Below are 26,642 nucleotides of genomic sequence, written 5' to 3'. Positions count from 1 at the left end.
CCACAAGAGATTCTCTGTTTCTTGTTCTCTTCGATAGGTCCTCTTTATTCGGCTGGACCTCCGTCTTAAGGCAGCATACCGCCATCTACTAGCATCGCTTGACCGGTGACGTATGATGCAGCATCGCTGAGCAAAAAAGTTATCATTGCCTCAACCTCTTCTGGCTGCCCGATTCGTCCAAGCAAAGGTGGCGGAAGGACAGCTCCAGTCGCTGCAAACTCCATAGATGCTGCCAGAATAGGGGTCTCAATCGGTCCACTAGAAAAAGTTAGTAAGAGCTCCTCCGAATGTGAAGTCTCCCCAGATTCATTGTCAGGGTAAACTTACGGGCAGACAGCGTTGACTCTGACACCCTTTCTTCCAAACTCTCTCGCAGCGCTCTTGGTCAGTCCAACGACTGCATGCTTACTCGCGGTGTAGGCCCCGTGGAACTCCAATCCATACAAGGAAGAAACAGAGGCAACATTGACGATAGACGCTCCCTTTCCATCGTCTTTCAAGGCCGGAATTTGGGCTCTCATAGCGTTCAGAATTCCCTTGCAGTTCACCCCCATCACAAAGTCCCAGTCATCGTCCTCGATCTCCGCAAGGGTCGCCCTGTTTCCCTGCCGGCCCAGTACGCCAGCACAATTAGCGGCTCCATTGAGCGGACCGAGCTTCTCCACCGTCTCGGCGATCCACGCCTCAACCGCCTTTCGATCTCTCACATCGGTGACCTTGGAAAAGACGTTCTCTGCGCCATACAGCCCGGTCAGCACGGCTGCCTCGGACGTAAGCAGAGCCTCGTTGACATCGGTTATCGATACCCGCGCGCCAAGGGACGCCAGTTTCTTCGCCGTTGCGAGGCCGATGCCCGACGCTGCGCCTGTGATGGCGATGACCTTGCCCTTGAAGTCGCTCATAGCTGCTGTTGATAGTTGGGGTATCGATTGTTGAGAGAGGGAAAAAGCCTCAGGAGGGGGGAAAGCTTATCCTCCAATTTTCAGCCGATGTGATGGTCCTCCACCTCATGCATGATGAGTAACACAAAACGGACCTATTATGGTTATCCGAGGCTCTAGTGCGTCTTCTTTCGGTGATATGTATCCATCGCGGGCTGGACCGACAGGGGACGGTGACACCGCCGGTCGGAGTGGGGCCGCCAGGTTCGGACGTCAACGTAACGTGGCCGGATAATCCACAGAGACCTTCTCGGATGCTGCTTATATCAAGTGCAAAAGGTTTCTGGTGATGGGACGAACAAAATAACCTTGAAGTATCAAACTGAGACAGAGCTGACGGCGATCTCCATGGCATCGCCATTCTCGCTGCCCAAACTCGACCTCGACGCGTGGACCTACATCTGACCTAGCACTTATTATTTGCAGATGTCAGGATCATTGATTACATTTATCGGAATGTCTCATGCAACTGCTGGTTTTGGATTGGGCCAATCATCCCAGAGCGTCCAGCAACCCCGCTTCCAGTCGCCAAGCGAGACAGTAAGACGAGCCATGCAAGTAATGAAGGGGCAGCGCCGCCAAGATTGGGCTGAGGCGTTTGTATCACACGTTGCTGTGCTGCAATTAAAATGACATAAGGTGTTCTTCCGACGCATTTTGTATTTCTGCATTTACAAAGTCTTCCAGCCGCTGATATGTGGCTCGTCAATACTTACACTCTGACCCTGGAGGAAGTCACGGATCCTTTTTCTCATAACTATGCGATCCTTTCACACACCTGGGATTCCGACGAAATCACCTTTCAGGATATCTGGTCTTCTGAACGACGCAGTGCTGAACGAAAGATCGGGCATGCGAAGCTTGCAAAAACTTGCGAGATTGCCCGCCAAAGAGGCCTTCAGTATGCTTGGGTCGATAGCTGTTGTATTGACAAGTCAAGCAGTGCGGAGCTGAGTGAAGCCATCAATTCTATGTTTGCGTGGTATCAGCACTCAAAAGTTTGCTTTGCCTTCCTCTCCGACTTGCCGCCATTGAATAGCAACGACACGGTTCCAACGACGAGCTTTCCGTATAGCGAAGAGGTTTTCCGTCGCTGTCGTTGGTTTACTCGCGGATGGACTCTGCAAGAGCTTATCGCCCCAAGAAATATCGAATTTTACAACTCCGAATGGGTACAGGTTTCCCGGAAGGCCGAATGTCTCGATGTACTATCGAAGATCACAGGAATATCCTATCTTGTCTTAAAAGATTCGTCGAATCTGCGACACACGCCAGTGGCCGTTAAAATGTCCTGGGCTGCAACTCGGAAGACAAAAAGGGTAGAGGACCGAGCCTATTCTCTCCTCGGTCTGTTCGATATTAACATGCCGATGATCTATGGCGAAGGAAATAAAGCCTTTCGTCGTCTTCAGGAGGAAATCGCCAGTGAAACCAACGACTTGTCTTTATTCGCTTGGAGGGCTCCGCTTCCCACTGAAAGTGAATCACAGATATTCAGAGGGCTTTTCGCAAGGTCTCCCAGTGAATTCAGCTCTTGCGCCACCATCACAAAGTTAGGTATCAGGCATGATACGCAACAAGAGTTTTCTCTCTCCAACAAAGGAGTTCGAATCCAGACGAAGCTATACAAGCACGCGGAAAATGCCCATGTCATGTCTCTGGGGCTGGTACTGGCAGCCGAAACACCTGTTTGCGTCTCTCTTACTCGCACTACGGACGGGTTCGTTCGGAGCGAGCCTTGGTCCCTGGAATATGGGCAAATCGTGAAGAATCCTGACGCAGTCCGGGATATGTTCATCATACACGTCAGAAAGGATGTCACTCCTCAAGAAGATTCGGATCTTCGCAGGCAAATGCACCGGTCATTTCGAATTGCTTTCGAACTCCCGGCGTCCCTTAGCCTTGAGCGGGTTGTGCCAGATCCAGAATATCTATGGGATAGCGTTCATTCAATATTCCTCAGCATTGATCCGAGAAAGTCGTCCGCAGCAAAGCTCAACATCACTATACGTGGAACTGATGGGAATTTCAGAGAAGAATTCTCTTTGGTCCTGATAATCGGCTGGATGGTTTCAACAGAAAAGCCTTTTGCAGTCCTGTACGGCGCTACAGAATCTGCTGATAGCGCGAGAGAATCTGTCCGAGACGTGCTCCCCGAAGACTATCCAGACCTTTTTGGAGATGAAGCTGACTTGGGCAATTCACCACAAGACGTATTTGAGAGTTCACTCTCCACTATTCTCTCAACTTCTCGGTTTCAAGCCACAGAGGTTCACTTCATCAACGCGAAGATGATGGTCCTACATCGTAGTGTCCGCAAAAGGTCGGCATATGTGGCGAGGTTTCATGTAAAGCTGGAGACTCACTGCAATGATGCAGATGTGATCACTTACTTTGTTACTTTATCGGGAATACTGTCTAGAGTTGAAGGCCGTGAAGCTGTGTCAAATGCCTATTCACAGGCGCTTGCAACGAGTTCGAGCTTGGAGGAATAAGATGTATGGAATTGAAAATTATTGTGGTATCAAGCTTTTTGATTCACTAAAGCTGTTCGTTCAAAGGGAAACCCTTTTTAGAGTACGTGAGGGTACATATTTGCACCCAAGACCGGATTCCATGATATGCATGCATCAAGCTGGGGGCATGGGCTTGGGTTGTGATGATAAGACATTTGCGAGATCAGCAATCCGGAACAAGTTAGAGCCTGGCCACAACAGTTTCGCCTCCAGTCAGTATGGCTTGGCAGCAGCAATCTATTTCCCTTGTAAGGGATACTGTGCCGCAATTACCGCGTATCATCAACACTTTTGCTTCTCAGCTTTTCTCCCCACAACATTTGACGTCACAAAACAGTGTCCGCAGCCGCTACACCATCTTCTGCATTACTTTCTATCTTCACACATTCAATAGATAATCAGCATGAGAACTGAGGTGGTCAATAATGGTCATCTTCATGATACCATCAATCAACCAAATGGACGACAATGGGCAGCTGATGAGAACTCGCATCTCCTCGAAAATGGCACCTCGTCGGCGACCTATGAAGCGAGCTGCGTAATCGAAAGTAGTCAGCCTCGAAAGATTATCAAGACCCTGTTTGCGCTAGCTTGTAGCCTGGCTCTACAAAGTGGATGGCATCTTGGGCGATGCTTCTCGCACATATGCAACGCTATCAAAGTCACAATCTCGAGCAGTAAGTTTCGTCCTCTGAGTTCCGAAGCTGTCGTCTCGTATGGATCTATAAGATGACCGTCTTATCACCCAGACTATACCAACTTTTTACTTATATTAGTGCCTCTTGCTTTAATAGCGAGGCAATTCCAATCATGGAGCCCAGCCACCGTATGTGTCCTACACCTGGTCGCTGTGATACCACTCGCTACGACATTGGCGTTTGGTATCAAGCAAATTTCAATGAGCTTGAATGATAACTTTGGAAATCTCCTAATGGCGATTTCTGGAAATCTGGTTGAACTCGTAATTTGCATTGTTGCGCTCAGAGAGGGCGCAATAGAGGTTGTGCAGTCAACCGTGCTGGGCTCTATTCTGTTAAATCTACTCCTCGTTATGGGCCTGTCATTCTTCCTGGGAGGCATCTTTAATATGCGTGATCGGGGCGGCGAGGGTGTTGAACAAAACTTCGCCTCCGCTACGGCGCAAACCACTCGGTCATTCATGACGATGTCTCTAGCATGCTTGGTTATTCCTGCTTCAGTGAGTTAGAGCGACTGCGATCGTTGACCAAGACTCTTGCCTCTAGCTAATGAACTGCACAGCTTTATTCATTACTTTCGAAAGCGAATTCGGATGACAAAGAACACTCAGTTCTACTACTGTCTCGTGGCACAGCTATTATCCTCCTCGTGCTATATTTCTTCTACCTGCTATTTCAACTTCACACTCACCCAGATCTTTTCAGCACTCAAATTCCCTACGAAGAAGATGCGGATGACTACCCGGCCATAGACATTTACACTGCGACCTTCGTTGTGGTATTGGCCACTTACCTTATAATTGCCTGCGCAAATTACTTCGTCTCGTGTGCCGGGAGCGTTGCAGGACGAGGCTTGAGCCAAAATCTGTCAACAATGGTTTTCATTCCGGCAGTCAGTAACGCAGCAGAACATATTACAGCCATAAAGATGGCTATTCGGAACAAAATGGATCTCACCATGGGCATTGCTGCGGGTTCTTGCATTCAGATTTCGCTTTTCATCACTCCCTTGCTTGTCATTCTCGGTTGGGTTGTGCATGATAAGCCAATGACTATGCGCTTTCAGACCTTTGAAATTATAGCGCTTGTATTCGCTGTATTGGTGGCATATACGGCGCAAGATGGGAGGTCTAACTACCTCCAAGGAGCTATGTTGATCGGGCTCTACAGTATTATCACTCTGGCGTTGTATGTTTCTCCATCTGATGCGTTGGACAAGGTAACATGCATTTCAAATGCATGAGGGCACGATATTGTCGTATGAGAATTAAACAGGGATAGTTTGTGGTTGTCGACAAATGGATTATTCATGAGAGAGTTGAAACGATTATGAACGGTCTCTCACGTTTACTTTTTTCCTCAAAGTCTAATACTCAAGAGCAGTCATGTGCTGGACGTGCTCTGCGTTGTGAGGTGCACCCCCAACCACCCCGAATCCTGGGGCGTCCGGAGGTCCGACCATGGCTGCAGCTCGCCCTACCTTAACCTGTGTTCACTCTCACCGAGTCAATCTCATAAAATCTACTTTGTATATCTAGCCGTTTTCACCATTTAAACAACAGTTCTCAGGCCTGTATCAAATCCTCAATCATGCGTCTCTCCATTGTAAACTTTCTTGGCCTTCTAGGCGTCTCGTCCCATGTAGCCGCGTACACTCCCCTCAACATCACAGCCCTCTCAACGCGCAACGGCTACTCCGTCATCGAATGCTGGCAAATCGACTCCATCCCAGTCGAGGCGCGCGCAGCCCTGAATTACGCATTCGGCGGCGACCTGACGCGCGCAGAGTGGTCCATCATCCAGCCCAGGACGACGGTAGGTGAAGCTTGGGCGCCGGCTGTGCAGTGAGTAATTTTGCCCAATTTTCATGCTACCTGGAGGGGACTACCTGGTCGCTGGACATTTCGTCTGGTGGGATTGAAACTTGACGGACATGGGGGAACGCTTCATTTGGGACCCTCACTTTCCTGCCAAAATTTTCGCTGTTGACGTCACTGTGTGGGTGAACTGAGAGGCATACGACTGACTGCGCGCAGGTTGACCGTCATCGTCAACGGGCTCATCCGCATCACATCGCCTGCGCCAAAGAACGCCTCTCAAGCAATGCCGCTCCCAGGATCTGAGGACGCAGCGCAGCCGCCGGAGACGACACTCGCCTACATCCAGCCCGGGACGGTGTCCTCGTCGCTGGTGATCGCGGCGGACATGAAGAATATGAGCGTGCACGCGGGGCACTTCACCGAGTTCCCGGGCGACGAGCCGACGGTGCTGGTGCAGATACCCTGGGCCGGCAACGCGGCGCCGGAGCACACCGTGCTGGGGGAGGGGCCGTGTCACAGGGGGTCGTGGACGTTCTGAACGATGTCATTGCGGAGCATTACGGGCTGATGAGGGGAAGGGGATCTCATGACGATGGCTAACGGCTCAGCTTTAGCCACGATGGATGGGTGGTTCCCAATACCTCGGGCCAAAGGCGGTATTAGATCATGGCTATTCTAGCCTTTTGGTATTGCGACTAAAGACCGCCAGAGGATCGCGTTAGCCGACGGTCACGAAAGCCGTAGCTGGGAGAGCCCCTGGAACGTGGAGGGCCAAAGGCGGGCGGCAGCAGGAGCACAAAACGTAATCGCGCAAAGGCTAATCATTTCTGCGCCAAAGCAGCGGGAGGCGGCTCGGATGAGGCGAGAAGGTTGCGGGTTGAGGCTCGTTCGCATGGAAATAAGAGCTTGGCGTCAATGGACGGACGGCAGCGAAGGAAGAAGGGCGAGGAGAAGCCCAAGTCGTCTGTTGTTTTTCTCTAGGTCTCTTTTCGTCTGGATGACGGCGCATGGTTACGGGCTGTGCCATGCGTCGATCGGTGCTGTTTTGTTACGCAATAGCCAGTTAGTCGTTCCTAATAATGGTTCTTGGTTCTTGAAGCTACCATTCTTGCCGGGACTTCCGCTGTGACTACGCGTCTTGAACACCTCCGGTACACGTATTACGAGGCTGATGAGACATGGAAATGGGGCCATCTTGGGGAGGAGTTGTCCCTTCGTCGGTGATGCTCGGCCGCGGTAACGTTTAGCGGACGAGCGCTGGCAAGTGAGGGAGCTGGATGCTACGAGACAGCGGCAGATGATTCACAACAGCTTCGTTTCTTTCCTTCTGCCGTGTCATCAAGTCACAATCGGCTGTAACACGCCGCATTCGCCGAGGTTCTGGTCGCGGGCTCGTGTGAATTCATGTTCACTGCTGCTGCCGTGTGACGGAACCGACGGCCAGGCCCCCAGACGCGCTCGAGACACGACGTTCACGTTCGTTTGTTTCTTTTCGAAGATTACTGCGCAGGAGCCCCTCTGCTAAGTACATACACTACGCCGAAGCGCAGCAGCACGGAAAGATTCAAATGCAAGGTCCAGAACCTCGGGATGTGACACACCACCAGCACTACCCCCTCCGAGGTCCCGTGTTCATGTTGATGCAGCGTAACGACCGGTCGGTGGTCAGCAAAAGAAAAAAAATTAGGGAGGGCGATCTCGGCAGTAGCCCTAAGGAAATCTCTCTCTCCCACGATTTGGCTTCCCGCCCCGGCTGCCTGTGCGCTGGTTTGTGGTTTGCTTGTTGCCCTTCTGCCCTGCCCGCCCACCCACGGGTCCCTCTGCGGGTGCTACTCCGCACGCACCGGGGGATAGGGTTCTGACAGCGATCATCCCAGGAGAGGTGTGCGGCATGCCCAAAGAGGCATGCGGACCCGGGGGTTTGCTCCTAGAGTCCCAGAGGATTGACGTGTGTGGGAGGGAAGATCTCTCGGCAGCGGATAAGATGGCGGGGGGAGGGGGGCCAGAGGGCAGTCAAACGGTTCAAGGCCTGGACTTCGAGGGCGAGGTGAACAAAGGCCTGTCGCTGTCAGGTGCTTTGTGTGAGGAATGTGGAAGAAGCAAGGATGGCCTGAATAGCAACTCTGATTGGACTTGAGGGTGTTGCGCAGCCTTGGCAGCTAACAGCCAGGCAGTTCGCAGCCGTTTGGTAACGGCGCAGCCAGTCGGGAGCATGTTCAGATGTCTCAAGGCGGCAGGGCCAGGCGTGGCCGGCGATATTTGGCGTGTGTGTGTGTCAATCACCAGTCAACGTGACCTCGTGGGCTCGTGGATCACTGCCGGTTTGGGGGAGGGCTGCACTGCTTGAAGGACGCGCCGATGGAGGGTGGGTGGTGGGAGCTTTCCGTCGGTGGCTGAGCATCGTGAGGGTTGTCCTGCGTTCGCGAACCTCACGCGATGGAGGGTCGGACGAGGGGCCATGCTAAGCTTCGCCAGCCTGCTAAGTTTGGCGTCTGTCGGAAGGACGGCCTGATGGCGCTGACGGTTCGCATTTTGCCTGGAATTAGACTACGTGGGAAGAGAGGAGCAGGCTTATGGGGGAAAACACGAGTAAGAGGATAAGGTTGGCGTGAAGGATAAAGCTTCCAGGATTGGAGGCGAAGCGCTGAAGCTGTGCTTTGGGGTTCACGGGGGGTGTTTTGGTCAGTGTGCTCTCCTCCTTTCGTCAGTCTGCAGCCAGCTGGTGTTGGGCCTGCGTGTGTGGGCGCTTTCAGATGATTGATCTCCGAAAGACAGCGCCGAGTGACTGGAGTGTTGCTTTCCCGGGAGACACTATGTACATCGGGCGCTCACCCGTCTTGCCCGTCAGATGTCATCAACCCATCGGCGCAGACTGCGAATCGCAGGACGGATATGTACGATGACCCTGGGCCAGGAGGGTCGGCCTCGGCCGGGTTGCTGGCTGAGCTGACGCGGTAGGCGATGATTGGAGTTGGGGGTGGGAGTGAATCAGGGGACGAGTCCGATCGGTGGTCAATTGACTCTGCATGTGGAGGAGGGAAACGTGGGTGTAGCAGGAAAAGCCACGGAGCTAACTCGTGGTGTGGTTGAGCGTGCGTGTGTGTATGTGAGTGTGACAGGCGCGTTGAAGGAGTTGACATGTGAAAAGGAGAAACAGTGACTATGAGCGAGTGAAGAGAGAGAGAGAGAGGGAGAGAGTCGAAGCGTTGCGTGCTACCGCTGCCGCTGTATCCTGCAACGAACGCACGGAAATAGCACCAAGTGTCACTCACGACTGTCACCAGCATCCAATGAGGCGCACGGCTTGGGCGACTTGACGTGGTGCCTGTCCAACCGGTCCAAGTCTCCCGTTCGGCCGTCCATGTTCCAGACAAGACCATTGACATAACGCCCAAGACACTTGTGGCTCGCTGCCTGCGCTGCGGTCTCTCAGATGACTGAACTACACGAACTACATGGCACGTCCAGTCGCCGTGACTGCTCGGTGTTCAGCAGTAGGCAGCTGGGAACTTGGGTGGCCATTTGGCTTGTGATACGTGACTTTTCGCAATGCTACTGCATCGGCTTGTTTTGAAGCTTTAAGGCTGCAGAGCTGCTGCCTCTCTCATTGCCGTTGGTGGAGAGGTCACATAATAACACCCTCTCTTATGATTTGAAGGATCATCATCAACAGCCAACTCAACTCGCAGAACTGGGCTCGCCGATTCTCTCGCTAGCACGGCAAAATATCGAATTCCCGAATGCCCACAGCAAATCAGGGCATGTAGCGATTTCCCCTCGTCTCTCTTGCCAGACCAAAACGCTGTGCAGGGACATCCGTCCACAGGAGAGGGGAACCCGATGATTGACTCGAGTTGCACACACCACCACTCTTTGCGCGCCCTCGTCCAGCCCTCTCTAGCGACATCGGCGGTTACGCGGGGACACATCCAGTGAGGGGACGCCGGACCAGCGAACAGGGGGAGGCCCTGCAGCGCGTCTCGCCTTGACTTTGTGTGGTTCCTCTTGGCTTTTTGATGCTCGCTGCCAATCATCCACTCGAGACGAGACACACACGAAGAAGACGGGGTAATAATAAAAGTAACATTCGAAGGATCGCGGTCTGAAAAGTTATTCCCCAGGAAGCTGAAGATTGAGACAAGACGCCGGTGGGACGAAACGACGACAAGGAACACCACCGAGACAAGCGACCGTTAAAACAAAACAACAACAAACACTTGCCAGCTGAGCTTTCAGTCACAGCTAGATAGACAAGCCGAAAGAGCGCCGGGCAAGACAAGAGAAGACGGTGACGACGTTGCGAAAGATACTGTATCCAGGCCGACGCTATCCCGTTCCCGTCCGCCCGTCCTCCTCCGCAAGCCAGAGAGCTAAGAGGCACCTTTACCGTCACCGCGGAGCTTCCAGACGGACTCGTTCTCAATAGTGACGACTTAGCTCTCATCCCACATCAACGAAGCGTCGAACAGCGCATCACACTCACAAGAAAAAGGTGGAGCAGGATATCAACAAGGCCATCCTCGTCTCCAAGCTTTACCGTCTCGCCTCTTTCGCCTCTATCTCATCATTCAATTCAACGGCACGGCGGAATTCGACCTTTCGTCTCATCTCGCCTGCTGTTCGTCACTCATGTTCGCGTTCCCCTCACCACAATCTTTCGTAATCTCTCTCCGAACTTTGCCCATCTCGCCAATTCCCTGATTCGGCGTCACCGCTGTTCTCCAGTCTTACTCTCAAGGACCTCCTCCCCTTGAGAATAGACCCAACAAAATCTCGGCTGTCGAGCCTATCCTGCAACAACCGCAACTTACGCAATACTCGCAGCAGCCAGGCCAGGCCAGGCACCGCTCCAGTTCTCCCAGGATTCGCCTCAGTGCATGCACACTATTCGTACATTAGGTACACTACGTGCTGCTGCGTTCACTCACCTCACCACGCAACAAACACACACAGCGTGCATGCAACTCGCATGCCACCAACCCTGTTGAAGACGCAGGCTAGCCCGGATACAGGCCGAGTACGTACAGGCTACAGGCTACACCACGCCTCTCTCAGTTAGCTGCATGGAAGGGCCGCATTGCAGCTTCGCAACACAAACTTGAGACGACAAGACGGCAAAAAAAAAAACAGAGGGAATAAAACCAAAGAAGAGCCGACGAATCTCCAGCGCCCCTTCGCCAACTGCGGCGAAAGAAGGCCGCGAACCCAACGCCAAAAACGCCTGCGTTCCTGAGTGGATAACAGCCACCCGCCGTGTTTCTTGTGTTTCTTACCTCTCTCCACCGCGGCGCATCAAACAGCGACACAACGCGGTCTAGACTCCGAAGGAGGGGTTGAACACCGCTAGACTCTCTGTCTGTCACTCACGGCTCTCAAGCAACAGTCACGTCAGTTCCTGTTCAAGTGTGTGCTGAAGCGGAGCACTGCCCGCCTAGCGTGTAGCAACACGACAATCGTCCATCATCGTCCCAACTTTCGAAACTCTGCGACACGAAAGGCCCTTTTCCCATCATCGCCTTTTTGGCTTTCTTGGCCCGTTCAAGCAACGAGCAAGTCAGTGCCTTGCAGGCTTCCACCCCCTTCCACCCTGTCTTGTCTCTTGTCGTTCGCTCTGGCGTCTGAACTTGATCGGGCTTGGTCCGGTGCAGAGTCGAACTGTCTTGGCCCAATTCGCAGGATTCTATTGAGCCTTTTTTGATATATCACCGCCATTTCCTCTCGATAGCCAGCGCGGGCATCCACCACGACTTACGCAGCTTGTTTTCCTGTGCGAGGTTGAGACATACATATGCGACTGTGCCCCGTCCCCGTCCCCCTTGTATTCTAACCCCGGGCAACTACTCACGTCGGCGGCTTGTCGTCTCATCCACGACGCACTCTTTGCCTGGCCATTCTCTTCTGCTGTTGTGCAGCTGCAGTCCAGGCCCAGTCTGGTCCATCCTGCCCGCAACCCCCCACCTCGTCCTCGTCCTGCAGCAGCCATAGCCGCAGGTGTAGTTGACAAGTCGAAGTCGAAGCCCCTCCTCTCGTCCGATCTCACAGCCCGTTATTGGTGTTGCTCTGCACTGCGACTGCGACTCTCCTCGATATCCTCTCCGATTCCTCCCATCGAGGTCCCCTCTTCACCAGTTGATCCCAGCTCATTCAAAAGAGGAAAAAGGCCTGGGTACCTCGCCTTAGGCCCAGTCAAGTCCAGCCACCGCACCGCAACGCCGCACCGGCGCCATCCAGCCATCGACCGGAACTCTTTACTGAGGCCATCCCTTCCCCTTATCCGCTGCCAACACACTGATTGACATTTTTTCACCGTCGCAGAGTCCAACTTGGGCTCTCCCGCATAAAATCAACCTGCACCCCTAACCCACCACACCGCACCACACTTCAAAAAGCATATCGAACCGGGGAATAACCTCGCGGCCTATCCCAGCACCGCATAAGGTCGAGAGAGGAGAGAAGTGAGGAGCAGCAGCCACCTCATCAGTCCACGCATAAGTGTCCCCGGCGATCAACCATCAAACCTGCCTTCGCGACAGGCGGTGTCTCTGCCATTTGCATCTGTACCTACATATTCTCATCCCGCCTCTTCCCTCACTCATCGCACACACTCACCCGCGCCTCTCATCGCCCTCCGCTCTGAGACCTTGACGTCTGATCACCCCACGCGCTCCAACATCAAGAGCCCAGGCACAAGAAGAACACCAACAAGAAAAACAATAGCCCTAGCAGGGCTTTGTGCGTGCAGCAGCAGCACCCTCATCCCACCCCGCCTCGAAAGGAGCTCCAACATCCATCAAACACGCCCCCATTCCTCAGCAAGACATCCCAGGTCCCAGCTGCAGCACCACGAGACCCCCCCATCGCGGCGCCTCACCGCAACATCCTGATCCAATCACGGCCCCCTAGCCCGCCCACGACGACAACCTCCCCTGCCACCCGCGAACCGGGGGGTGTCAAGTCAAGCAAACACACGCGAACCAGCAGGCCCTGTCCGATAGTGGAGGGCGCTCCGATTCCTGTCGATTTCATCGTCCCTTTTTAAGTTGCTTGCCCCGTCTAGCCCTGCACCACCGCAGAGAGGGGCCCTGTCACAACATAATTTTTTTGTGTTCTCTCGCAGCTTGCTTCCAAAGCCAGAGGGAAAAGATCCAACCCCCTCTTCTGTTGTTCAACATCGTCCTCCACCGGCGAAGAGTCACAAAAGGCAGGGATTCCCAAATCGTCAAGACGAAGGCACACACAAAAAATCAAAACCAACCACACGGGAAGAAGAATCCACTCTCCGACACACTATTGTCGTCAGATCAACGCGGATTCGGAATCGTGGACCCTCAACCGGAGAGGGGTGCTCGTCTCGTCTCTTTATTTTCCTCAGACCGCAACTTCTGATACCACTCCGTCCTTCATCTCCGCCTTTTGACGAGAAAATCTCGTCTACGATCTCGTTAATACATATTCCCCCGGGAGGCCTGCCACACACAATCGATCGGTTTCCGGCCCCCTTTCTCCAGACGTCTCTTTTCCCACCAAAAACCCATCGCGACTCGCAGCTTGGTTACTAAAAGCTCGCTCGTTGGCGCCCAGTCCATCAACACATCCACACCCACTCACTCCTCGATCGTCGGCTTCACTGCATTCATCGAGTTGAGGGGGGAAATCCTCCAATGGCTTTATAGCGGGGATTCAAAACAACTTGTTCAACGTTCTGCAATACTCGCCCTTTGATTTTACACCTTTAACACCAACCCACCTCTTCGCCTGTGCCTCCAACAGTGAGAGCAACTGCAACTCTTGACGATACTGCAAATACACACTACATCTTCCTCAACACCAACACCCCCGCCACCATGTCTCGCCTCTCACCCTTCCCCTCCAACCTGGCAACCTTCCGCACCGAGTCCCGCGCAAGCGTCGCCGCCTCCGACACGACCTACCACACCTGCGCATACCAATCCTTCCACGACGTAGAGCTCTACGCCCCGAGCTCCCCGCCCTCCAAAGCCCCCGCTCCGGCACCGGCCACCACCACCGTCCGGGCCCCGGCGCCGCTCTCCTCCGCACACCACCAAAAACACCACCACAAGGAGCCAGAACCCGCCGAGATGCGCCGTCAAGACTCCGGCTACGAGTCCCTCCCACCACGCAACTCCCTCTCCTACGCCCGCCGCACATCCACCGCCTCCTCGTCGCAGTCCTCCTCCAACCACCAACAGCCCCGATCCCGCGGCCGCCCCACGATCCGCCGCGCCCCGAAAACGAGCCCCTACCCGACCACGGCGCGCACCAGCGGCAGCAGCCTCTACCACCCCTCCTCGCGCTCCTCGCACGCGCACGCTCAGCCCGCGACATTCTTCCACTTCCCCGCGCACCCGACGGACCTCGAGCTCGCCAACCGCCGCCGCTCGTCCCCGCGCGGTGAAGACCTGGAGCTCGACCAGCGCGGCCTGCTTTCACCAACGCAGCAGCAGCAGCAGCCCGAAAGCAGCGAGGCCGCCGGCGAGGTCGCGACGTTGCCGCCGCAGGCGACGCACTACTGGACCAGCGACCGGACGCGGCGGCTCGAGTATGCGGCCATCGACGCCGCCAGCCGTGGCGTGAAGGGTTGGTGCAGGCGGCACCTCGTCCCGGACTGCTTCGTCCCGAAGGAGAAGCACGTCGCCTTCGACGACGACACGGGCAGTGTGCGACGGTACAGGCTCGAGTTGGACGAGGAGACGCCCGAGAAGTGCGACTTCCATTCGCGGAAGAGGGGCTGGTTTGGCTGGCGCCGATCCAAGACGGCTTGAATCCATCGACCGATTCAACCGCCAATCATTTTTTATTATTTCTGCTTCGACGCTGGTGTTGAAACTGCTTTACCGAAATACGGGCATTGGGGGACACGGATTCGCATGCATTATTCTTGGCATTTGCACACGCGGCTGGGCAGGCTGCATTGGCGTTCTATACCCAGCATTTTGACACTTTTTTTATTCTTTCTTTTCTGTCCTTTTTCGATTTTCGCGGTACTGCCTAACTCGTTTTTTGTAATGTTTGTTGTTGAGAAGTTTATTTCCTGATATGAAGGAATGAGGCATGAACAGATTTGGTCGAATATCAGACTGGCATAGCGAAACCCATAGATGATAGAATGACGCGATGAGAGTTGCGGCAAGTCATTTCGAGCAGAGAAGATGGCGGGGGATGTATCTGGAGACTACGAGACCCGTACACAATATGAGAAAGTATTGATAGGTTTTCAATCGAAACACGTTAAATCAAATTAACACAGACTGATGTCTTGACTGTGAACTCTCTCAGTTCATCTTGATGTAGTCTATTCTCATTCAATTGCGGCTCACTGTTCATCTGATCTTGATCACCCAGAAACCAGCGCCAGCCCGCGATGCTACTGCAACTTGAATGTAAAAGGGGGTGGACACCGCTAGACCCCGGACCCGTCCTTCAGGAATGACACAGAGAAGGGCGGTGTCCTGGACATGAAGCCCGGGCCTTCCGCCCGGATCCGGTGGCCGACGAACGGACCGGCCCGTATCGGTTGGGCTTCCGGTGGAAAAGGCGGTGAAGGTTCTAAGGTCAGATGACGGATCACAGTGTCCAATTCTGGTACGGGGACGAGTCAGGCGGTCTTGAGGGACATGAGGCACAAGAATTGTGATGTGTTCGCTGTTGTGTATTAACATCGTGAGATCTGCAGACATTATGGTGTTGCAACGCTGCGCACGAAAAAAATCAAACTCCGCTTCAACATGTCAAAAGCCCTTGGCGAGCGGTGGATCTGACCGTGAACGTGGAAACGCCTCCTGTCGATCCGGGTTCCCCGTCCCACCAGTTCGCTCATGCTCCGCTCAACCAACGCCGCTTAGGCTTAGTCTTCGAACAATTCTAACAATCGTCCTCACCGCTCGTTGAACATCGACTCCTGACGGGCAACAGTCAAATCACCGCCGCGATACGCTGCGTCATGCAGGCTGGGCGCAACCTCTCAACCGATTGAACCCCCAACCCAGCCCGATCCTCACAACGAGTCTCACTTCTGCCCAGCCTTGACGCACTCGATCACAGCCAGATGCCTCCACGGCCCCTGGCCCTTCGCCACGCTGCGAATCTCCAGCCCCGCGCGGCCCAGGACGTCGGTCCAGCACTCGAGCGTGCGCTGCTTGCCGCCGAACGTCAACATCATGAAGTCCAGCATCGTGGAGGTGTAATGCGGCGGGTTGCCCATCACGTCCTCCTGGATCAGCAGCCGGCTGTCCGCGGCCATGGCGTCGGCGATGAGGCGGAGCATGTTGACGGCGAGCTCGTCGCCGTAGTTGTGCAGACACCGCCTGATCCAGTATGTAAGAGCGCCTGCAGCAGTCAGCATCAATGTCTCACACCTCCCGATCGCGAGTGCAGAGGAGGGATCGCGTACCTTTTTCGGGCTGTTCCTTGTGGAAATCGATCACTTGCTTCCTAACGAGTCTCATGTCGGCGTCATCGAGCTGCTTCACGGCCTCCACCACCTCCGGCCGGTCCTGCAGCACGCACCGGTTCAGCGGCAGCTCCGGGTTCTCCTTGTGGATCGCCTTGATGGACTGGCCCCGCCCGGCGCCGACGTCGACGAACACCGCCCGATCCGTCGGGTTCGCCTTGGCGTAGTCGACAACCCACGTGAAGTCGTAGATGCCCGAGATGGGCATCTTCTCTTCGATGGGACCCATGGCGCGCAGGAAGCGCTGCATGCGTGGCGGGTCGTGCTGCAGCATTTCGTACCAGCCGTACTCTGGCACGCCGTAGGCGAAGGTGCCTGGGACGTGGTTGAGCGTCTGCGGTTCTTTGCGGCCGTACTTTTCAAAGTATGCTGGCATTTGGATGTACGGCACCATGCCATTTTCCCAGCTGGCGAGTGTCAGTCTATGTTACATGAACGAGGAAGAGGGCAGACGTACGCCATGCCAACGATTTGGCCAGCGGGTTGACCGTCGATGTAAATGCGCGAGCGCTTTGTGTGAGCAACAGCGTCATCACCCACTTGCTCCAAAATGCCCATTGATGTGAGCACACCTCCGATTCTCCCTGGCAAGGGTCAGTCTGCTGTGCCTCACAAGCTTCCCCCACGGTCGCTTCGCTTACGTATCAAAGACTCCTCGGCCTCAACCTTCTTAGCGAGCTCTGCATACGAGATACTCCCCTCCGGCGGGATGTGGTCGTAGGCTTTCCACTCCCAAAACAGCCTGTTCGCACCCATCTGCGCAACCTGCGCCGTCGCATCGAACCACTCATCGCCCGGGTCCTTGACCGCAGAGATGAGCTTTCGCGCGGCGTCGACGATGCGCCGCCGCTGGCCCTTGTCGAGGTCACTCCCGGCGGTCCCGGGTTCCTTGAGGAATGTCTGGAGGGCCGCGGTGACTTCGTCCGCCGCGGCGGTCGCCTCCGCCCGGACCTGATCGCCGACGTCTCCCGACATTGGACAGACTTTCAACCCCTTTCCCGAAAGGATGGAGTCTGACTATTTTGTGGGGAATTGACTGGTGGAAATCAAGCAAGTGGCTTGTTACACGACTCCTTCTTTTGGTCCTCGTATGTGTGTTGGAGAATACGGTGATTGCTGCTGCACGTTTGCCGATCAAAACGGTCTGATTGCATACGCAGACGTCACACCCGCACCAAAGGTACAGTAACCGGGCACACGGGACGGCTCGCGGAGGAAGACAATAGAGAGGCACGGAATGTGGGCAGAATGGGATGAAAGGTTCAAGCTTGTCTGTGCTGACATCAATCGATACCAAGCGGGTTGAGATCAAGGAGGGGCACGCAACAGGTCAACAGCGGAAGAGGAGAAGAGAAGCGAAGGATTGAATGATAAACAGCAGGGCCTTTGCGCCCATCATTCCCGTCCGTCCAAGACCCAAAGTCCCCCTTCTGCCCGATTGCAGTGAAGCGAGGTTCAGCTGAAGGAGCGCTATTAGCTCAATGCGGAAGCTCGGTGTGTAGCCACCCATGTGTCGGCGACAACGTGCCGCGCACGTCCAATGTTGCCCTGTTGGGTTAAAGTCCTCCTCCGCCCTCTCCCCTCTTCACTGCTCTTCAAAGAGAGGAGATACCGCCGTCCAGCCAATGGGAACATACCAGACTAAGACTCGGACTAGACGCAAATGACCTGGAAGAAGCGGGCTAAATAGGAGTTGGATGAGGGGTTAATAATGAGGGGAGGGGCAGGTATCTGAAAGAAGCGGGCAGTAGTGGGGGAAGCATGAAGATGAAGGATCAGAGACACGGGCGACAACGCCACCGCGTGCAAATGGGTTCCAGGCCGGCCTCTTTTGGTGCACCGCATCGGCGGCGTCCCGGCTATCCTGCTCCTGGCCATGTCCACCTCCTAGGAGTTAAAGCGTCCCCTCGCGGAGAGACAAATCCGCCGCGGAGCTAGCTGGAATGGAGGCTGGTACCAGCGCCGGCGCTCCGACCAAAGCCGGCTAAGACGACAGGTAGCGCGGCATGACAGGCTGTGCTGTCTTTGAGGCAGGATGGGCGCAGGGGTGGCATCTTTTGGTGGTGGCATTGATTTTCCCCTTTAGTGTCTTGACATTTGATTCCCAGTGAAGGTAGCTCACTCTGTTCGCGCACTTGAGGCCGGTGTTGGCTGATGCATTGCTGACACGACACCACGCAGGAGCCGCTTCGTAGTTTAACCAGTCCAACGGCTTTTTCTTCTTTGGCCCCTTGTCAAATTTCTCTTTGCTTCCTTCTTCATGCTGAATCGCCCCGAGCAACTAACGATTGTCCCATCGATCTGGCTGACTCGACCGAATCTCGTCCGCCGAGACTGCGCATCCGGGCTCCCGCGATTGGCTTTTAAGGTTTCTTGAGGGCATTTAATACACCGAGCTGCCCCTCAGTGACAGTTCGTGCTGCCGCTGATCTCCAACGTCAGGGTTCCCCATCAGTTCCAAGGGCAGATCCCTGGTCGAGCGCTCGTGCCCTCAGCGCGACATCTGACGACTGTTACGGCCGAGATCACGCGTCCCTCTTCTCACCACTGAGACGACACCAGAATCATTGAAGATTCGACTTATCAACAACAGATATTTGAATCTTGGATCGAGTCAGCTGAAGCAGCCATGGCGGACACAGCAGCAGCCCCCGCAACGACAGCGCCGCCAGCCTCTGAGCCGCAGGAATCGCGACCTGGGGCACAGTCGCCGCAACAACCCTTCGAAGCCGAGAACACAGTCGAGGCCGACACAGATGACGGCGCGTCATCACGGGCGGACGAGACGTGGGACGAGGGCTTCGACTCGGCAAGCTCTCATTCGGCATCGACGTCGATGTCGGCCAGCGTGCGCGATTATGTCTTCGAGAACACGCGGCGGTATCACAAGTACATGGAGGGGCGGTACCTCCTTCCAAACGACGAGCCCGAGCAGGACCGTGAGGACATGAAGCATGCGATGTGCGTCAACGTTATGGATGGCAAGCTGCACAGCGCGCCGCTGGAGAACCCGCAGAAGATTGTTGATATCGGCACGGGGACGGGGATTTGGGCAATCGACAGTAGGTTTTCCATCTCCCTCTTGCCTTTTTTGCGCGCATCTTGTTGTCTCTTCTTGATTATTGTGTCTCTCGATCTGATGCTTGGCGTGTTTTTTTTGCTCATCCTCGCGATGGAATGTCGTCGCATGGCCAAGCGATTTCGTCCCCACTTCGCATCCCCTATTCGGTCATTGAACCAACACATGAGCCAAGGCTAACATGCTCAAAGTCGGCGATGAATATCCGGAAGCAGACGTGCTTGGCATCGATCTCTCCCCGATCCAACCAGATTGGGTTCCCCCCAATGTTCGCTTCATGATCGATGACGCCGAGGCAGACTGGGTTTGGCCCGAGAACTCACTCGATTTTGTGCACGCGCGGCACATGTGCATGGCCATCAAGAACTGGCCTGGACTCCTCTCAGAAGCTTACAAGTCTCTAAAGCCTGGCGGCTGGGTCGAGCTGCAAGAACTTCGCTTTCATCTTCAATGTGACGATGGGACGATGCCCGGACCGGAGCAGTACGGTTACGGCAAATTTGTGGATCTCTGCATGTCCGGGTTTCGGAGTTTCGGTATCGATCCGTTGATGATGGAGCGCAACCCCGAACTCTTAAGCAACTGCGGGTTCCAAAATGTGACCGAAAAGGTGTGGAAGGTGCCTATTGGGGTGTGGCCGAGAGACCAGAAGCTAAAGACGATTGGGCTGTACAACCGCAGTATGCTCATTGATGCTTTACAGGCGGTTAGCATGGCACCTCTGACGAGGGGTTTGAAGTGGAGCGCGAGCGAGGTTGAGATTTTCTTGATTGATGTGCGGAAAAGCTTGATGAACACGTCGATACACTCGTATTTGACGTTTCATGTTGTTTACGGGCAGAAACCCGGAGGCCAGCCGTAGCCTCCGCAGATCTTCTACAGACTATCCTTGTGCAAATTCAAGATACCACCAATTTACTGGAAAATCGCTGATGCGAGATGTATGTCTGAGCGGATGATTCTGCGAAATTGATCGATATTCTCAGAACCCTATAGTCTCGAGATGCGTATGCCGAGGCATGAGAATGCACTTGCTGTCAACGACGCGCCAAAGACCAAGAGGGTTTTGTTCAATGTTTTCCACGTGACGAAGCCTTCATTAACGCAATATGCACAACTATACTTAGTTTTGTGCTGTTCTATCAATATGAGGCCAAATTGCTGATTGCTGCGGAAAGTTGAGGACGGTAACTTGGAATTTATGGGTCAGGAATTTGGTTCCTCACAGCCTAGCTCAATGCCTTCAGTAGAAGTGAAGAAGGCCGTGGATGAATAGGCTGTCAGAGTAGTAGATATCTACAAGAGATGGCCGGAGGCCAGATTCTTATGCGGAAAGGGTTAATGGGCGAGACAAATCACAGCAATTCTCCTATATCACTCGGGCTTTAGCTCGATCTATGGGCTTTGGCTCGATCTATCAAGTGCATTAAGGTGCAATGTACCTGTGTTCGCTACTTTTCTGTCCCTTTCATCAATGAGACGGCCCTCTCGAATACCCACGTCTCTAGCCTACAGGAGCTCCATGGCCCAAACATGCCCCTTGGGCATGGAAAGAAAGCGAAATTGGCCCACAGTTCTTCATCCTGCAAGTAGTTACTACATCAATTATACCTAGAGATAGTCGCTGGAGGGTTTATGATATTCCGCGCTTATCTCGTCCATGATACCACCTACATGTAGGTTCTATTTCGCGGCTACAGAACTTGCAGTGGTATTTAACTCACTCTCTCCACTATATATTACCAAGACAAATACATAATGGTGTGATGGTTACTTTCGATGAGATCGAGCCTTGCTGCCTCCAGGGCTACGTCATCTGGGCGTGATGGCTGTGCCGCAGTCAGCTCTCACTTAATGACATACATATATGCAGGCGAGCGGCAAGCATCTTTCGATGATCATTTAAAATAGACTGCTGCCTTTCCAAGTATGTTTCGGATTTACAAATGCCATTCGGTTGGACTTGAAAACCGAAGTAAAACGCGACGGTAAATAAAACACCACCGCCCCTTTCTCGCCCAATTATCAGTGCAATCTAAGCTAACGCCCGCTCATTCCCTTACTAGATGTCGTGTATACCCTTCACCACACGCCTTAATCGCGGGGGGACAGACGTGTACCCATTGTCATCGACGTCGACCACGTCCAGCGGCGCCGCAGCAGCCGACCAGCCTACCTTCTGGGAACACCTCCCGGTTTCCTTTCGCACTGGACCACCGGGAAACGAAATCAAGACAGTGAACCATGCTACACTGTCGGAATTTCTGGAGGTAGAGTTCTCGCTGGACCGTCTTCACGCTATATACGGTAAACTGTGGCGTGTCGGCGCTATCAGACCAGCCAGATCACTGAACGCCCAAGTTGTTCTGGGTCGCACGATTGTACTCAACGATTCCCTTGATATGCATCTTGTTTGGGGGGACATGAAGATATTCCTGAAACCGTTGCCCCGCTATCTCCTCGAGCCCGAGTTCTGGGCACAGCACCTACTTGGTCGTCAACATCATTCACCGGCTTCGTCTCAGTCTGGGGTACGAGAGTGCGCTTTGGGGCTTCTCTATACCTATGCATGCCTCGTAAATAGTCCGCCTGATTTCGAACTGGCGGTTAGAGAAGGCCTCATACCAAGAGATGGGGACCAGCCATCATGGACCACATGGCGAAAATTAGCCACGGAGCTGTTAGAGCCCAAGGTTTCCGACCAGATACACCGTCGATTTCGGCATGGCGAACTGAGACTGAACAGGCTGAATTGGATAAACATCTTCAGCGACCTTTCCAGTTGCCAGATGTATCACAATCCATGGCATACCTATACAGAATTCGCTCTTGACAACATGGCCTGGATAACTACTGCTACTGTCTACCTAGTTGTTGTCCTCACTGCTATGCAAGTTGGGCTATCAACCGACGCACTTAAGGATAATGACACGTTTCAGCGCGCCTCATATGGGTTCACGGTATTTTCAATATTGGGCCCTCTTGTTGTTGTCATCATATACATGTTGGTACTTCTGGTGGTAGTTGTTCAAAACTGGCTCCGTGCCCGAAGAACGCCCCATGGGACCGCACTTCCTATGGCAGTTCCATCGACCGGGCTTCAGAGGGGGATTACGGGAGAAGGAAACAGGAAATAAACCATGCGGTGACATCTTCAGCTGAGGAAATGACATCTTTCAAAAACTGTATTTATTCCATGTTCTGGCAGGCTGTTTGCGTACCGAAGCGGAACGGCCCAACGAGCCTCCTGCACCGCCTCCTTTCAAGATTGGGGGCCCCAGATACGTGGAAGGCCGTAGATCGCAAGACTGGCCTCAGTGGCAGCATGTCACAACTGGCACCCGTAGATCGCAAATGGCACGCGAACGTCATACTGTCTGACTACAGCATGGGATGAGCACCTCAGCTCTGAGATCGTGCCATGGCTTTGTCAGCCACGGCAACTGTCGGGGGGCTTCTCGCAAGTCAAGACGGGTGACACTGCTGAGATGTGCAGATATGAGAGAAGCATTTGTCTAAGCAGCCATTATGGCTGTCTTGAGATGTGTTCAATTGCATCATGCTGCTGCCTGGGTCATGGCAAGGCTATCTGAAGGATTGTTCTGCATGGAAGCTGAAATGGGAACAAGTATTTCTTGCAATCCCTACACACATGAAGTGCTGTAAATGCCACCCAGCACCATCAGGATTGCAGGTAGCAACGACGTAACTTTTATTACACCGGAAAGCCCACCAGAATCTCTCTGGAGAGAGGATCGATTGGTTTCTATTGAAAACATAACATTTGGAGGTTCTCACTTTGATAGGCTTGCAGCTGCGGATGCCTAATCCAACCCTGTTCCATCTGTAAAGAAGGGTGGTCAGCGAGTCCGATGGATCGTCAGAACCGCCTTCTTTACCTGCGACGATGGATTGCGCCACATTCTCAGGACTTCAGTACTTTTCCACTTGAGGTTTCAAAGCCACTTCAATAAAGTATTTATGGGCCTCATCCCTCACGATCACGAGCGCTTCTAATTGTGTTTATCAGGAAAAGCGCCATCATAAATGCACATTCGCTGGTATGCGTTTTTGAAGCTTCCTGTACCTCAATTCTCTGGTTTTTCAATATGGCGAGTGGTACGGCCACTACCCTTGGCACAATCGCTGGCGTCATCGGGTGCATCACCGTCGCATTGAGCCTTTTTTGTACCTGCAGGAAGACGTCAACAACACCCCACGCTCGTATTGTGGCTAATCAAATCGATCTCACCAAGTTGGACCTACCACCAAACGCAACAGCAGCAGATGTTGAATCTACGTTTAGGGTTGGTTGGGACGCGCATCTTCAAAAACAAGCAGGAGAACGATTGGAGCTTGAGAACAACACTTCATATGGCGAGCCTGTATGGCTATCGTTTTATGCGAAGAGGGGTTCCTGGAAACATTGGGCTCTGCTAATGCACCAGCATAAGTATGAGCTTCGAAGGATGCGAAGTATGCCGTCCTCTGCGACTGCAGAAGATCCTGATCTTGAGACCGGTCTCAGGAACGGAGCGCAAGTAGAGGTTGATCAAGAGCCAATCGACGACTTTCGGAACTCTTCAGGCTTGGGGCGCTATTACAAGAAGGTCATAAGCAAAGATCGACTTTATTCTATGGCGATGAAAGCACGCGCAGCAGCTATTGAAGCTAACCGCAAACCCGAATTTCAACATCCCAAGCCCGAAGTCGGACTGCTGTACATAGTTCACATTGGTTGGACGAACAAGTCAAAGGCACACGTTGACGAAGTATGTCTGAATGTGGAAAAGAGTTTTGGCACTTATAACCACCTGAAAAATAACTGTCAACACTTTTGCCGCCGGTTGGCCGCTGGCGTTGTGACAAAACGGTCACAAGACTGGGGATGGTTCCAATACATGTTTTCAAAGGATTATGAATACGTGGGACCCGAGACGATAGGCCCTTCGGGAGGGGTTGCAACCCTATATGCGGAAAGGTTAACCAGACTGAAAGAGAGCGGCCAAATTCCGGATCCACTATCGCTACGCATTGTTGATGAGCACATTGAACGACTGAAAGGGTATGTGCGGAGGATATGGCAAGAGAATCAAGACTTCGTAAGCCGACAGGCGCAAGCTGCTATGCAATATGATCAGCAGTTACAGCAGTTACAGCAGGACCAGCAGGACCAACAGAACGATGGAAATGGAATAGGTGATGGAGGCGGAGCTTCCGGAGGCTGAACGGGGATGTTCTTGTATAAATAGTTGGCTGGGTCCGAATTGAGCAAGACGCAGAGCACATACATAGGTAGTTTAGCGCGGGGCATGTAGCAAGTTGGAAAAATTATTTAACTTTATGCGCAGGTGGGTTTTGGTTCAATTGCACTACAAGGTCAGTCTGAACCCTCTCTAACGTCTTTACTTGTGCTTTATTCCCATGAGAATATTGTTGGGGTGTTTGCCTTTGGATGTTGTATGACTAAGAAATATTGGTGTGCTTCACAGGCAGCGGTGTGTTGAAACGGAAAGAAGCTTGAATGACATTGGGAAATTAAGAAAGAGCACCAAAGAGAAGGTGTGGAACTCTAACCCATGATGGACCCTGCCACCATCATACCTAGGACATGCGAGTTGTTCAACATCGTAGACTGTCATTATCTCCTCAGTATCGAGTGCTAATTATCTCAGATTATATCCATGATTCTCAACAAGGAATCTTTTGTCAGAATGTGACTCATATTGGTGACCTCGGTACGCGTGTCAGATCGCAGCGGTAAGAGACTGAGCTCAAACCTTCCACTACTGCCACAACTGCATTCTCAATCACTGCAACTTCTACTGAGGGTTTCTGATCTTTCATGAAAAACTTGAATGCCACACTTCTTGAAAAGCCTGTGACAGACCTATCAACCTAGGCACTATTGATGACACTATCTTACCCTCTCTACTACACCCATTCTTGCTCTCAGTGTCAAGAGCAATACCCATATAGTGATGATATATTAAAAGTCGATGAAATTTCATAAGCAGTCAGATATACTTGGAACATGTCATGATTTTGGAGGCATGACGTCGGCCACTTGTTCGAATGGTGGCCCACACGACTGTGTCCAGGGGGCAGGGTCTTACACCAGTGAATTCGTGGTATGAGGCAGAAGACGAACTGCCGACGTGCAATTCATAATATTGCTATGCCGGATATCCAGAACTTGCAGTAATACTCATCGGAGAACTCGGGATCCCGTCCGCTGTCCCATCGATAAACCGGCGAGTACCGGATCATCTACAAGAGCAAAATTCCAGCTGACTCAGCAAGCGAAACGGGACCCGGTAGTGTCACGGTGCCCGGCTGTGTCAATACCCCGCCGGAGTCCGGCCTTTGAGCCCCCTGAGCCCCAGAACTGTCTCAAGGCCCCTTGCCGTGGCCTCTGCAATGTGCTTGTCAAAATGGCCTTTTAGGTCCATCGTCACCCCTGATACTTTAGCCTGGGCCTTTGGTCGAACAGTATCATCTTTGATGATGAAGCTGGATGAATCCGCCGGCCACTTCTAGTCGCGCGTGAAGTGTAAATGGCCGACATGTCGGTTTTGAACTTTTGAATGTCGCTCCACTTCGCCTTTCCCGGTCGAGTTTCTTGAGTGCCTTGACGTGTCACTTCTCACGATCGGCTGATGGCCTGGGCCGTGAAGTCGTCGACGCATGCCTTCTGGTATTCTCTTCGCAAATGGATGTTGATGAGATGGAAGCTCGGTCTCGCATCGACCTCCGCCATACGTCTCAGTTTCTTTTTCGTCCGCAGCACTGGCGTCCGTGCTATTTTTGTCACACCATCGCAGCATTGAGGTTTATCTCCCGCGAATTGGCAATGGACTACCCCGAGCCCTCCGTGTTTATCGGGTGAAACACTCCTTCGAATTACCGCTTATGGAATTGGAAAGGTCGAATTTGTAGCTACGGCGCGGCCTCCCACAGTGACAAAATCACCCGATTCGTGGGCACTTTCCGGAAAACACTATTCGGAAAACACTGTACGGGCACTTTGACATGTGTCTTCTACCGATTGAGGAAAGCTTCGTTCGAATTTGCAAGTTTCTCTCCGGGCGAGTGAAACATGGTGGATATTTATTCT

At 53.2% G+C, this 26,642-nt stretch overlaps 5 protein-coding genes across 5 annotated transcripts; 3 read left to right on the top strand and 2 right to left on the bottom strand.

Moving 5' to 3' along the window:
* Positions 1-65: 65 nt before the first annotated feature.
* fabG-9 (3-oxoacyl-[acyl-carrier-protein] reductase FabG) lies at positions 66-902 on the bottom strand (the record flags this gene model as incomplete). Its single annotated transcript, XM_032026209.1, has 2 exons — positions 66-258; positions 328-902. 2 exons carry the CDS (start codon positions 900-902, stop codon positions 66-68), a joined length of 768 nt encoding a protein of 255 aa, XP_031877273.1.
* A 4,843-nt stretch (positions 903-5,745) lies between these two features.
* On the top strand, positions 5,746-6,513 carry CGGC5_v015151 (uncharacterized protein; the record flags this gene model as incomplete). Its single annotated transcript, XM_032026208.1, has 2 exons — positions 5,746-5,999; positions 6,192-6,513. 2 exons carry the CDS (start codon positions 5,746-5,748, stop codon positions 6,511-6,513), a joined length of 576 nt encoding a protein of 191 aa, XP_031877257.1.
* A 7,306-nt stretch (positions 6,514-13,819) lies between these two features.
* CGGC5_v015150 (uncharacterized protein) lies at positions 13,820-14,758 on the top strand (the record flags this gene model as incomplete). Its single annotated transcript, XM_032026207.1, has 1 exon — positions 13,820-14,758. One exon carries the CDS (start codon positions 13,820-13,822, stop codon positions 14,756-14,758), a length of 939 nt encoding a protein of 312 aa, XP_031877275.1.
* A 1,244-nt stretch (positions 14,759-16,002) lies between these two features.
* On the bottom strand, positions 16,003-17,421 carry fsa4-0 (Methyltransferase fsa4; the record flags this gene model as incomplete). Its single annotated transcript, XM_032026205.1, has 4 exons — positions 16,003-16,322; positions 16,387-16,853; positions 16,904-17,030; positions 17,088-17,421. 4 exons carry the CDS (start codon positions 17,419-17,421, stop codon positions 16,003-16,005), a joined length of 1,248 nt encoding a protein of 415 aa, XP_031877233.1.
* Positions 17,422-19,075: 1,654 nt separating this feature from the next.
* On the top strand, positions 19,076-20,387 carry CGGC5_v015148 (Secondary metabolism regulator LAE1; the record flags this gene model as incomplete). The annotated part of the gene is made up of 2 exons (XM_032026204.1): positions 19,076-19,508; positions 19,717-20,387. 2 exons carry the CDS (start codon positions 19,076-19,078, stop codon positions 20,385-20,387), a joined length of 1,104 nt encoding a protein of 367 aa, XP_031877294.1.
* Positions 20,388-26,642: the final 6,255 nt, after the last annotated feature.

This window comes from Colletotrichum fructicola (genome assembly GCF_000319635.2).
Source record: "Colletotrichum fructicola Nara gc5 chromosome Unknown KSG_Nara_v1_contig09, whole genome shotgun sequence".
Taxonomy (NCBI): Eukaryota; Fungi; Ascomycota; class Sordariomycetes; order Glomerellales; family Glomerellaceae; genus Colletotrichum; species Colletotrichum fructicola.
Note: the sequence above shows the minus strand (reverse complement) of the source record. Positions and strands in the feature narration are given on the sequence as shown.